Source organism: Neolamprologus brichardi, chromosome 2 (genome assembly GCF_056152115.1).
Source record: "Neolamprologus brichardi isolate AB-2024 chromosome 2, ASM5615211v1, whole genome shotgun sequence".
Taxonomy (NCBI): Eukaryota; Metazoa; Chordata; class Actinopteri; order Cichliformes; family Cichlidae; genus Neolamprologus; species Neolamprologus brichardi.
In genome coordinates this window covers 32,361,692-32,375,878 of record NC_142105.1, presented here as the reverse complement: position 1 = coordinate 32,375,878, position 14,187 = coordinate 32,361,692, and the positions used below count along the sequence as shown (strand labels likewise).

Genomic DNA, 14,187 nt, shown 5'->3' with positions numbered 1-14,187 from the left:
GTTTAATGGAAAAAGGGCAGTAGTGAGACAAAGTATGAAATGTTTGCTTATTAACATGTAAATATGCTTGAAACCAGTTTTTATACAACATATAGATGGCTGACTGAACCAGCAGCAGACAGATAGCAGTAAATAATAGAGTAATTTACCTTTGTGTGGATATTTATGTGGGACTTTACTGTATTCTACTCCACTGTGTGCCATAATGGAAATATTTTACATTCTACTTTTCACAAATATATCATTTTATTTTAAACAAGAACAAATAACAATCCACATTTAAATCAAGGAAAAGTCAAATTTAGAAAAACACAACAAATGATAAAATAATACAAGTGACGTTTTGTTAGAGCTACATCCCCTCAAGAATGGCTTTCAGTATCTATGTGGAGGCTTTATCAACATTTGTCTTCTTCAGTGCTCAACATTTACTCTTCACAGTTTTTCAAAAACAATAGTATTAGCAAACAAAACAAAACAAAAGCTGAAGATCATTAATGTTTAATCATTTGTATTATATCTGTATCCTTTTGATTAGGAACCAAGCAGGTACAGCTTTTTTTTTTTTATCACATCAAGGTGCTTAACACTGTAACTTAAATTGACTTTTAGCTGTTATTTCTCAGTGGGACCCCTATGTGACCCCTTTGGAAACTTAATTGCCCACCCCTGCTGTAAGGTAAAGACCTGCGATATTAGAGGGAAAAGACGATCTCCTTTGATCAAGCATTTGGCGACAGCGGAGGAAGAAATAGTGCCAGGGTCAGGGAGGAGCAGGAACCTGCAATGACCTGGTAAAGAGTGAGTCAAAGGAGAAGAAAAAGGAAAGGAAAAGGGAGAGGATAGAGAAACTGGGACAAAATACAAACTATGGGAGCGAGTGGACTAATGTTAATGGCATGCAGCAGTAGCATATGAACACACTGTGAGAGATAAGATAGAGTGAATATGGTTTATTAAGTCACTGAACAGTATTAGGTAGTGGCCTGTAGGGATGAATATGATCTGTGAAACACTGACTGGACAGTCCTGATGTTTTGTTCTCCTTTCAGGCGTTTCAGGTCAGCTTTTTTATCTTTATAATGTCGTTCCTATCAGTCTCAGCTGAACGTACTGTGCTGGTCTAAGCTATTAAAGTGAGATTGTGAATACTGTAAAGCGAACAGCTGCTGAAAAGCTTGTTAGTACTATCACTGTGAACGTGTTACAAATGAGTTCAAAATCCGACTTCACAAAGATGTTAGCATTACGGTGAACTCTGGACTCAACGACACTCAATTTACTGTTTTTACTGCGCCTGTTTTCTTTACAGGGCACCAAAACCAGTAACAGAATAAAAATTCAACCCCAAAAAAGCAGATTAAGAGAACAGAGAAAGTCAGTTTAGTCACTACCTTTACTTCCACCTGTTCACTTTGTTTTTCTAATAATATTTTAGCAAAAGTTTGACTAATGTAGCCTTACATTGTCATTTCTATACCTCCACAAGTTCAGACTGAGAGGGAAACAGTTTTGTTACAGATGCTCGCATAAAATATAAACATGGAAAGTAAAGTAGACTCTATATTAAATAATAAGTACTAATAAGTCAGTGACTTATTAGTACTTATTATTTAATTAATAATATATTAATATAATAATAATAATATTAATGTTAATATTTAACATTGCAATTTGAGTGACTTAAAATCACTCAAATTGCAATGTTAAATTAGAATTAAATATTAAAGTTAAAGCAATATTATGTACAGTACAGACAAGATATTGCAGACTAAGTGAAAATAGCTGTAGGTGTTGTAAGGAGCAGTTATAAAGTTTGATGGCCACAGATAGGAAGGATCTCCTGTGGCTTTGAGGTTGCGTCATAGTTGAATTTCTACAACCAATGACTGTAGTGCGTTTTTAGCTAAACGTATAACGCTTTCTAGAAAAGCTCTGAATGGGCTTTGCCCTCTTCTTTAAAAAATGATGTGATACTTTGGGGGTATTCTGAGGATGTTCTGAGTAATGAGCTGTGGTTGTGGGAATCCCCCTCAATAATAGAATACGGGCATAAAAAGGGCCAACTTGGAAATAAAGAATATTAAAATACTTTAAGATTTCGAATTTTAGCGCTAAAGGAATATCAAATATCATTAAATTTTTCAGCTGAATACAGTATATGCTTGCCATATTTTAAGTAGGAGGTCTCTTGGTCAATTAAAGACTGAAAGTGATAGTTTGTGCTTAAGAAGTGGAGACAGGAGTGGAGGGGCGGTCCGGTGTTTATTGTAATATGGCATCATTTACTGTAATTAGGGGAAGGGAAGTTTTATGACAAAATCCCCCTGCTGCGGTGTAGAGTTCCTTAAAGAAACGAACAACACTGGTGAGATTGTGAAATGTACCACAAGGAATTGAAAAAGAAGGCTTTGTGCCCCATTCTCATTTATCTGCTCGAGAGGATTTGAGGAATTTGCATCACAGAGCGCGAGGATGAAAACAAACCCATCACAATGAAACTACCGACAAATCCCGGAAATCTGGCAAATAACACCCCGTCGCCACAGGAAATATAACTCAAAAGGCGAGAGATCATGACGAAAAAGTCCTCCTCCTTTTTCTTTTTAAATGTCTTCGGAGTCATGGTTACTTTCCAAGTGTTTGGAAATCCGATGTCCATTTCTGCCCACTCATAACACATCCTCTAAAAAATAATCACCACCTCTGGGAGGTGAGTGGAATTTTACTGCAGCACGGTGGGAGTGCCTCTCTCATTTACTCACATGATTAAACTGCTTTTCAGTGGTCAGTCTTTATTATAGCATTTGCTGTGACAGAGGGTGTGTCCATTGAAAGCTGTGTGACTAAGGTGCTGGTGTTTTCTTAAGAAATTCAATAGATTCGCTCTCACAGGCGACTGCAGTTATCGATAACGTCTTGAGGTCGGCATGGGCTGATTTCATGGCTATTTTGTGTTGTGTTTGGTTGCCATGACGACACCGTGTTGAGAAAGAGGGGATGAGTAAAAGGGAAATTAAGGTTAAAATCACAGCTATTATAGTAAACTGAAACCAACTGATTCAGCCCTGCCAGCAGGGTTATTCAACAGGAGAGTTTTCCAAAGAGCGTGCATAGCTTACTAATGATCTTCCACTTCCCAGGAAAGCCCTATCTCCTGGAGATAAATACACATATCTCCACTGGACACACACACAGCAAATGGAAATGGGGGGGGGAAAGTGCCTTATCTCTATGAACAGAGCTCTCAATGTGGACAACCGAATCCAAGAAAGTGGAACTGGGTTTTGCCATTACAAACACACACACACACGCAGCCACACAAAAGGTCAAACTGTTATCCTGTAAACTGCTCTGTGGTGGATTCCAGACTCCCTCTTTTACACAAGTGGAACGTTTTGATCTGTGAACTTCAGACATTCATAGGCCTAAATTTCAATAACATTTTAAGTGGGCGACACGATGAAACTAATTCCCGGACAACAACTTCTTGGCAAGATGGGTGGGATACCAACATGCTTATATACAGATCTTTTCGAAAAATGGTCGGCAAGCTTATGTTGCACACAGAAAAAATATCAGGAAACTGTTGCAACATGTACTGTCCCTCCCCTCAAAATCCCAAATGTCAGTTTTACAGTTGTTTCCACATTTTGTTTATGGTTCAGAGACAAGCTGTTTTTTTAAAGATAGAAAACATCATACCAAAAGCATGAGAAGAAGAAAATATCTCCTTATTCAAGTTTAGGAATAAGCATGAAGTTTTTAAAGTAAACACACAAAATGAAACAACATATTTTAATCCCAGTTACATGTTGCCAGAGATAGTCAAAAATAGTAAAATTACAAGTTGTGCTCAGTTTGAAGTTGAAATCGAAAGATTTCATGTTGAAAAATGTTGCTTTTACATAAACTGATCAGCTGAGGCTGAATCAAAACAATGCTGAAGTTCAACAATTAGCGCTATATAACACATAAAGACACAGTCAAATGGTGTGTTGTTACCCAGTGGTTTGCAGACTTCCCTTTTTGAGGCCTGGAGTTAATTTCTCATCCTCGTCTTCTTTATTTAATAAGCCAGACTTCATGATTGAGAGGTGGATCTGAAACAGGGGACATGAGGACAACTTCTCAATAACAGTTGTAACAAGGCATATCCTACTTTATGCTTGATTTGGACATGTTTACAAAATTTACCAAAAGAACATGTTTCACATATAACGTTAAAGTATCGATTAAAGTACATTTGGAAATTGTTTACTGAGGTCATAAAGCAAGTGTAAATTTGGGTCACGTTGTTACAGATCTCTATATAATTGGATATCTTTGATCAACCAGAGGAGCCAGCCTCTGTTGGATTTAGAAAAAAATAAATACATGTCCATGTGACTTTCTATGGTGTCTGCTTGCCATGTTGCTGCAGATGGCTTCCTTTATGGACAGGTCATTTGGCTACTTTAACCTTTTATACCTTGTCTGTCAGCAGTGTTGGGGAGTAACGGAATACATGTACCGCCGTTACGTATTTAAAATACAAAATATGAGTAACTGTATTCCGTTACAGTTACCGTTTAAAAAGGTGGTATTTAGAATACAGTTACTTTGTTGAAATAAATGGATTACACGGCGGTACTTCCCTGTTTCATATTGTGGCGGGTCAGGCCTGTTTGGGTTTTGTTTGACAGCTACGTTCTGTTGTTCCAGGCGGCAGCGTTACGGTTGCCATGGTTACAGGGTGACGCTCTCTCTCTGCGTGTTTCCTGGGTGAGAGAGCGCCTGTTGTTGTTGTGCTAAGCTAATAGGCAGAATGCTACAGGTATAGCTCTAAAGAATGTAGCATCATGGGCAGTGTAGTCCGTGCTGCAGGGAGAATGGACTGCCATACCCGTTATGTGTCTGTGAGCGAGGGAGGGAGAAAAAGGAAAAGTACGAGCTGTCATCGAGCAAAAACGGGAGCTGGAAGCATGTAAATATAATAATAACCACTGCAGCCAAGAAGAGAGCCTGACGAGCCCAGTTGTAAGTAAGCTATTAAGACTCGACTGTACACCGTGTTCATGTTTTCCTCCAAAAACAATAAGCTCCGTTGGAGCAGCCTTTCAACGCCTCTCTCTGTCTCTCGCTAGCAAAGTTGACCCAGACAACAAAGTAAAGCTAGTTTTCAGCTACGAGCCCGACACAGAACCCACCGTATTAGCCAGAGGTCCCTTTACTACGGTTCGGAGCCGCGGACCTTCAGTAACAGTAATAAATCACAGCAATAGTACATTCATGTAGTTGTAAACAGCATGATAATATATTAATCCAAAGTATTCAGAATACGTTACTCTCATTGAGTAACGTAACGGAATACGTTACAGAATACATTTTGGGGCATGTATTCTGTAATCTGTAGTGGGATACATTTTAAAAGTAACCTTCCCAACACTGTCTGTCAGTCCCACTCACATGAACTTAATATCTCAGGAAAGCAAAATCTGGCACAAACAGCGACTTGATCTCAGGGATGAACTAAGTCAAAGTCAAACAAAGTCAAACGTCAGCAGGACCACACAAATACATATTTTTGGCCCTAACTCAAGAATTCATGCGTAAATGATGACAAAATGTTTTGCACAAATGTGTGGTAGGATAACAGGATAAAGTGATGAAATTTCATATGCAGCAGGTCAAAGGTCAAGTCTGGTTAGACATGGATGCAAACTTGACTGATTAGCAATAGAACCACATAAATGCTTGGCAGTAATTCTAGTTGATTGCTCAGCAGGGCCAGCTGTTTCTTGTAAACACAATGGCATCATTGACCTACTGACTGCTCTCTCACAGGCAGTCAATCGCACAAACAGCCTATTACTACACAAACCCTGTTGCAGGGTCTGCTGCAGGATATTCACAATGACAGCGTCTTGGAGTTTCTGCCGCTCTTTTTGTCTCCTGCCTCTCCTCCTGGCTCTGAAGACGCACACAGCAAGCTCGGCTCCTGATTTCTCTCGTAAGTCTCTTGGTTTTGCAATCAATAGCAGACTCAAAATGCTGATGCGTTGCTTTTCAGCTGCATAAAGAAGCTTCACAATGACATTTCCTAACAGATTTCCACATCCTGCTTCATAAGCAGCTTGTCATAATCTTGCGGAGAGACCAGAATCAGGGTGAAGAGGCTGCAGAACAGATCCTGAACTTGGATATCCACTCAATACAACCAGATACTCCCATAGCAATAAATAAACTGCAGCTGACCTGTGTTTATCATCTGAGCTGTTTTCCTATTTGGACTGTGTCACTGCTGACATTATGGAAACAATAGTACTGTATGTTCAGACACAGCCAAAGGTAGTTTTTGTCTCAGACGCTGTTCTGTTTGCATGTGCATCTCTATATCTGATCACAGCAGAGATCTTTTGTTTGTTTGTGTGTGTGAGTGTGTGAGTGTGTGTGTGTGTGTCTAATAATAGCTCATTGTGAGTGAGTGCCTGGTACTGTGTCTCGTTTGTTCCCTAAAGCTTTAAAACGCCTCTGTGGAGCACACACACACACACACACACACACACACACACACACACACACACACACACACACACACACACACACACACGGTTTCCATCATGTCACAGAACAAAACATTGACTTATATTCATGTCTTAGAGATGTAACTGTAACTAATAAATAAACTAGCCTTAAACTTGACCCTAAACATAACTTAAGTCTTAATACAATATATAATATATATATATTATATATAATATATATATATTATATATAATATATATACAATAATATAAATCTTCACAAGGCGAGATAAACTGCACGTACACACTAGCACAATACAGTACAGGAAACACACATGGGAGGGGAGACTTCACTTCAGTGTCTATGCGCTGTTGCTGATGATGTTTCTATGTGTGGTCATAGTCCAAAAATTGTCTTGGCGAGCTACACCCAGTGAGTCGGACACCACCCTGTCGACAGGGGACTGAGCTGTTGTAGGGGCTAAAAAAAGCTCTAAATAAGTCAAACTGTTAACTTGTTGACAATGAAAGGGTCACAAATTGTGCATGAGTAAAGGTAACTGAGTCATCCAGTCTTTATTAGTTGGTTAACAACAGAAAGAAGACCCTTTATTTCAGGCTTTCTGAGAAATGTTTTTTGCTTGTTAAGCTACTTAACATCGACTTATGAATTATTCAAGCTTAAAAATTTCACCCTCGAGGGATGAACCAGTGTTGTGTCTACACATAACAGAGAACTTAGCAAGAAAACTATTTCAAATTGTATCTTGATGTACTTTGAGCCGCATGTCACAAAAGCACATGAATTATTCCCATTTTTTTAGTTGAATCTAAACGATTATACGGGATATATTTGACGGGATTAAAATAGGATTTTACTGTGATAGACAGTGTGGAGCGCGCCCTTAAAAAAAATGAGAAAACTGGAAAAGCAGAGGACAAAAGAAGAAGTGTCTTAAAAACTATCAGCAGCAGACAAAATGTCAGAGAATGATTCAGCAAAGGTTTGACGCAGGAGCTGAGAGATGCATGTGGCCCTTTAGTTGATCCATCTACTGTTCACTGATGCCTCATCAGAAATGGTCATAGTGGAAAGATGGCAGACAAGAAGTAATTCTTAAGAAAGGGAAACAGGAAGAAAAGGCTGGCGTATATGACGCTATACAGGAACTGAAAGTGGAATGATGAATCTAATTTTCCTTCAAGAAGCCTGGAAAACTGTTCCTGAAGACGATTTAGAGATATTACAAGAAAGTCTGCCTAAGAGAGTTCAGACTGTGTTGAATGAAGAAAGGTTGTGGCACTAAATATTGACTTTCAAGCTTGTTATATTTGTGTAATCTCTGCTTTTGCTTTATATACTTAATTCCCATTTTTCTAGTAAAATATAAAGAAATAAAAGGGGCTCAAGACTTATGCACGCGACTATAAATGAGGTGTAAGATGTGTTTGAAATGAGTCTTTTTATCTTTCAGTGTATCTTCACAGCATTCTGAAAAACCACACGGCTCATGCTTGTGAAGGAGAAATCCTCATCATCAAGTGTCCCTCCAGGACGTCCGTGGCCATCCTATCAGCCTTCTATGGACGCCGTGTTCCCGGTCAGCATTTATGTCCTCCTGTAAGCACAAACACAACTGTGGAGGAGGACACGGAGTGCACTTCCTCAGTTGCTATCGAGGTACACATAGCAACTGTGAACTCACTGCATAATCTGCCTTAATCAAATGCTCTTATGGGCGACTCCTGTTGAAGATAACAGTGGTCCACATGGATTTTCCTGTGCTTGTAGAAAGTGCTGTCAGAGTGTCAGGATCGGCGGTCGTGCCACATTCCCGTCTTAAGTCCGGTGTTTGGCCAGGATCCCTGTCCCCTCACCACCAAGTACCTCCTGGTCTCCTACAAGTGCAGACCAGGTGCCCTACTGAGCTGGACAGTCCAGTCACTTCACCACTAGTGAACACATGACTTTTAAATTTATGTTAGCTAACTGACAAAGAAAGACTCCATCACATAATTTGTGCATAATAAAAGGTGTGCAGAAAACTATCAATAAGAGGGGCATTGGCCTGCACAGTAAAGTTCTTAATTAAAAAAATCTATTAGCATATAAAGCTAGTAAATAAAATCTTTTTCCTTTCATTTTTTCTATAATTAAGTAATCGTCTTTAAATTATTATTAGTTTAAAATATCTTATTTATGTCTTTTGCATGCTCACAGAAATCTAAAACTTAATAAATATAACGGTAACTTAGAAAACTTGGTATCATTTATAGTTTCTGTAATATTCTTCCTCAGTCAGCCTCTGGTTTCAGGCCTGTTAAGCAAAACATAAAAAGGAACTTAAATTTTTTGGGGGTGTTTTCAAAAAAACGGGCAGTCACACATAAAACACAAAACTGTACATTGAAACATTTGCATTCGAAACTGAAGTGCATATAAAGTCTGAGCACATTACCCCAATTTTAATTTCACGCCACTGGCTACCTGTACATTTTAGGATTGTTTTTAAAGTTCTCTTATTTGCTTTTAAATCTCTTAATGGCCATGTTAGGTAGGCCTCTTCTCTTTCTGAATTTAAAAGTCTTCTTAAAACATATTTATTCGCTGAAGCCTTTGGCATTGATTAGAGGGGTTGACTCAATTTGTTTTAACATGTTTCAATTTATTTTAGTTTTTTTTTTTTTAGTTCTTTATTTTATCTTATCTCATTTTAATTTTCTTTACTTATGCTATTAGCATGTACAGCACTTTGTGAACTCTGGTTTTATGTTAAAGTGCTTTATAAATAAAGGTGGTATGGTATGGTATATAAAGTCTGAGTTACATAAAATTAAGTGGGAGTCTTCTAAAATTGTGATTGTAGCTTTTAAACAAAGCCACACAATCAGTCCACTAGTGACTCTTATAGTCTCACATCGACTTCATATGCACTTTGACATATATTGTCGCATTAAATTACCTCTTCTATAATAGGTTATGACTGGATTTCCAATAATCAGCTTTAACAGGAGGAATAATAAGTAAATAATAAATGTCTAACATATAGTAACAGTCTTTTTAACGTGTTTCCCTTCCTTATTACTGGGTCAGGCCAGGGTCACGTCTTTTTCGATTTTTCCCTAATTCTTAAGACATGACTTTCAGATACTGTTCATCTGTTGTCCATAGCTCATAGATTAGTGTTAAGTAGCTTAAAAGACAAAAACAAACAAACAAAAGCAAAGAGTGGGTATAAGGAATGCTTAGACAATGAGTGAAAAAGCAGCTAATGTCCAAAGACCTTCAGAGAACCTGGAGAACTGTTGCTCAAGACTACTTTGGAAAAAAAAACTGGCTTGAAAGCAAATTATAAAGAAATGCAGGGTAGCTTGAGTCATTTACATAGCTCTCTAAACAGCTGTCAAACAAGGTTGTAAACTTTTGAAATAATAACAATGAATGCTTTCAGCCATCAGATTTTCTTAAAACAGCTACAGAAAGTTCTTGTTCTTCAAAATGTGCCATTTCATCTGTTTTTCAGAGCACCACCGCACACGACTGGTGTGCGAAAATGAGCGTTTGAGGCTGATGTGTAAAAATGAGACTGTCATCGCAATCTACTCTGCCTCATTTGGACACCTGCTGCACGGCAGTCCTCACTGTCCTCAGGAACCTGGATCAAAGGCTGACATTGGTCTGCAGCAGCAGGGGGCTCAAGTGCCATCTAGTGGCAAAAAAGTGGAGCTAAAGTCCTGTATAGATATGATGGAGAATTACTACTGTACTGTATTTAATCATTCATATAAATAGGAATTATTTATTCATATTCATTCATTTCTAGGTGCTCAGGTTTTAGAGAAACAGCTTTTTTTTAACAATAAAATGTTACTGTTGTCTTCTTCGTTACAATCATCGGTTTCATTTATATTAAATTATTTCAGAGTGTTTGTCTCCGGCGGCCCTGAGGAAAGTGTCACGCAGGTGTCACAGCAGAGCAAACTGTTCACTAATAGCCGATACTCGAACCTTTGGGGACCCGTGCTTCCCCGGCACCAGGAAACACCTGCGGGTGTCCTTCACTTGTGGTAAGTGACAAATCTACACCTACTCTTTTTTTTTGGCTTGGATATAGATGCATAGTATATTTTCTGTATTTGCATACAGCTGCGTGTTGTGACAGTGTTTCATTTCCTCTTTAGTCCCCAGATATCTCCTAGAAGATGTGGGTCAAGGTCCAACAGATCCTTTCATGATCTCAGATTACACACACGGTGAGTGTGAAAACGAACGTTCACAGGTTTCATTGCGTGCAGCAGACTTTGACTGGCTATTGAGCCCAGAACCCTCTCGCCTGCAGGTGGATGGTACACTGGCCCCACCTACAGGCCTCAAAATGTGTTCTTAACCAACTCTCTGGAGATCTTTGACAAAATACTGGGTATGTGTACTGATGCCTGTGGATGTCAGGCTACAGCCACATATATATCTCTCATGAGTGCTGTAGTCGAAGAGAAGTGTCGGCGTCCAAGCACGTTGGTGGACACAGTCGAGATACTGAGCTCCAAAACGACATGGAAAAATTAGAAGAGGTGTTTGAGTAACTGGAAGCCTTTATATACCACCTGTCTATTTTCTCAATTGCTTATCTAGCCTAGTGTTGCAGGGCTGACATATATCTCAGCCGTTACAGATAGAGAGTGACATTCATATAGCACTTATGTACTCTTTACTGGCCACTTTAAACCACAATCCACATTTACTCTTTATTCTGCTCACTTTATGCAACTCATCTACCTCACGTCCACAGCCAATTTACACTCACCAGTTAACCTGATATGCATGTGTTTGTGCTGCTGGAGAGAATCCACACAGGCACAGCAAGGACATGCAAATTCCACACAGGAAGGCTCCAGCCAGCCTCTGCTTATCAGTGTGCCAGCCACTTGTCTGTGCTGATAAGTAGTAATCTAAAATTTGCGTACATATTTCTGTATTATTTCCATTTTCCAAATCATATAATTATTAGCTTATTATCTTTAAAAATAACTTTTCCTAATTTCAGTCTATTTCTTTCCTTTCAGTTTGGACATATAAAAAAAAACAGTTATGTTTGTTCCCTTGGATCATACATTAACCTGCTGGTGGAAAATACAAATATTAGCCATTATGTACTCTGACTAAGATAAATAATCATATATGGTTTTTGCAGGGATGATCCTAATCCAGAGCCAATGCTGTGTCTTTGTTTTTACAATACTGCACTGCCCAGGAAGATGTTTCAGCTAAATCAGTTTCTAACATTATTAATTTAAATAGAAAAAAAATATCGATAAAATTATTTGGATATTTGAACTGAAATAGGAGCACTTGCAAATTGATTTTGATACATTACTCACATTTGATACATTACTTTCAAAGGTTACACCTTGTATTAATAGTGTTTTCTAAAGCAATTTGAGAAAGATGAGCTGAGCGGACACTTGTGGCTTATGTTGGCAAATTTTTTAATTTCCTCACACATCTCTCTTCCAGGTCTCCCAGAGCGAGTTGCTCTCTACTTTGTCTCGGGCATCTGTGCTGGTCTCGTGTTCTTGCTCTGCCTGTTTGGTGTTCGCTCCACACTTGTGAAAGACGTTAAAGATCTGGTTTCTGACCTGAATGATGAGCTGAAAGCATCTCGCAGACGACGCAAGGAGCTCATGGAGGACCTCTTTGAAGAGGATGTCTCTGACACATCTTCTTTCCGCCGCCTCACACAATCCTACCGGACAACTGACATCTTCAGTCCACCCACTTTAACAGTAGAGATGGTTGAGTGGGAGGAGGAACAGACTAGGGATCTGCCCAACGGAGACATTTGGCCACACCGAGACTCCAGCCCTTACGCTATTCACAAGATTAAAACCTACAACAATTGAGAGTAAAGCATCAGTATACTGCATTAGAACGATAGTTGCTAACTGAAATCATACTGAGATAGTGCTTTTACTGTAAATTGAACCTATTATGCTCATTTCCAGGTCCAAACGTTCACTCCTCTACTCTTCTAGAGGAGCTTTGCATGACTCAAAGTTCAAAATAATCCTTATTTATCTTGAGCTGGGTCCTTAGTTCATTCACAGTCTGAAACGAGCCATATGAACTCCTCTTCCTCCAAGCCAACTTTCTTCTGATTGGGTGCCCCTCACAAACTCAAAGCTTAAGCATTAGGTGGTTGGTTCCTAAGTGCCAGAGATGAATTAGGGAACTCCCCAATCTTTGACATTAGGCAAAGCCAAGAGTAGAAAATAAAGTCTGAATTTGAGTGTTTAGAACAGCCTGAAGGGAACCTCTTGTACATACAATAACCTCATTATTTAAAACCAGTTTAACCTGAACAGTAATGAGGTATATGTGACAGAAAATAAGGGAAAGGATGATAGCTTCTCTTTAAATGTAACTGAACCTCCTAATCTGTCTCAATGCATGATGACACTACTAAAATACATGAAAACCTAATGGTGGTTGATTACAATCATAAAGATTAACATCACATGTTTGTTGTTTCAATTAATTTCAAATGCTGCTGTGTTTTATGGAATAACAGTGGGCGTGCCACTGATTTAACTTTAATAACTTCAATGCATTTTTACGGTTACAATATGGAAAACCAGTATTTTCAGTGCACTGTGTGACTAATAAATCATTGGGTGAGTTAATGCCATTTTTAATGTTTCATTAAAATGTACAAAAATAAAGCTGCTCTTTTGTGGGGGAAACATTTCATATTATTGCTGAAGGATGGAGAATTAAATGTAGAACAGTGCAAAATCAAATCCTCAAAAATAAATATATAAATTGAATAATTTCCAAATATCTACTAACAACTATATTTTGATTCTTTGTTAAATTTTTGTGCCTTTTTGGATTGATAAATGTGATTATATCTGATTAACTGATAGAACTACAACACAAAAGTTGTGCAAAAGTCCTGACCCACCCTTTATTTCTTTATACTTTGCTTATAACTTTTTTGGTCTAAGCACTTGTTCTCCAGGCTTTCTGAAGGTCTTTCAAAGTTTTTCTTTTCACTTATTTTCTTCCAGCTCTTGTACCTGACCATCTTTAGAGGGATGTTTTTTGAGGCATCATCAGAAATGTCTCAATGGTGTTGGTGGTCACAATTTATGAAGTCATGAATGCAATTGTACATGAATTGTACAAGTAGCCTGGAGAACTTTAAAAAGGTTTTATGATGAAAAAATAGTCTGATGTTAGATATTGATTAGTGGGTAGAGGGGTTTAAAAGTCTGGATCCAGGAAATGGAAAAACATGCTCAAAGTCTTTGCACAATTGCTCTCAAAAATACATCAGCTGAGGAAAGTATGGGATCAAATTGTGGTCATAAATATTTTGTACTTTTAAATCAGAATGTGTATATATGTGCATCTGTAGATAAGAATTTGTGTGTTTGTAAAAAGATTTGTGTGTGTGTAGAAAAGATTTGGGTGTGTAAAAATATTTACACAAGTTACAAATTCTTTTTGTTAAGATCTGGTTACAGATACAAAGCAAAAAAAAAATATGTGTGAAACTCAAGTTTTAACTTACAAGTACGAATTTTGACCCGATTTTCCTTCCTTTCAGCTGATTGGTCAATGTCATATCAGTCACAAATTTAACTATCCAATCAGAGAACAGAGAACAGAATTGCAGTA

The 14,187-nt window shown here is 38.2% G+C and overlaps 1 protein-coding gene across 3 annotated transcripts; it reads left to right on the top strand.

Moving 5' to 3' along the window:
- The first annotated feature begins 4,774 nt into the window (after positions 1–4,774).
- si:ch73-335m24.2 (protein eva-1 homolog C) lies at positions 4,775–13,247 on the top strand. Of its 3 annotated transcripts, XM_087851499.1 has the most exons (9): positions 4,775–5,019; positions 5,827–5,992; positions 7,982–8,187; positions 8,299–8,422; positions 10,031–10,183; positions 10,431–10,574; positions 10,689–10,760; positions 10,847–10,927; positions 12,022–13,247. In XM_087851499.1, exons 2-9 carry the CDS (start codon positions 5,896–5,898, stop codon positions 12,405–12,407), a joined length of 1,263 nt encoding a protein of 420 aa, XP_087707625.1. In that variant the 5' UTR covers positions 4,775–5,019; positions 5,827–5,895; the 3' UTR covers positions 12,408–13,247. The 3 variants fall into 3 exon arrangements, with proteins under 3 accessions (XP_087707625.1, XP_087707617.1, XP_035765752.2); XM_087851491.1 differs by lacking the exon at positions 10,847–10,927 and having other exon boundaries at positions 4,776–5,019; XM_035909859.2 differs by lacking the exons at positions 4,775–5,019; positions 10,847–10,927 and having other exon boundaries at positions 5,813–5,992.
- The last annotated feature ends 940 nt before the right edge of the window (positions 13,248–14,187 follow it).

Bases quoted from the DNA above. Each gene is read 5' to 3' on its own strand.
- si:ch73-335m24.2 (XM_087851499.1), top strand. From the start codon at position 5,896: ATGACAGCGTCTTGGAGTTTCTGCCGCTCTTTTTGTCTCCTGCCTCTC. The intron at 5,993-7,981 runs GTAAGTCTCTTG...TTTATCTTTCAG, and splicing joins CTCGGCTCCTGATTTCTCTC to TGTATCTTCACAGCATTCTG. The intron at 10,761-10,846 runs GTGAGTGTGAAA...TCTCGCCTGCAG, and splicing joins GATCTCAGATTACACACACG to GTGGATGGTACACTGGCCCC.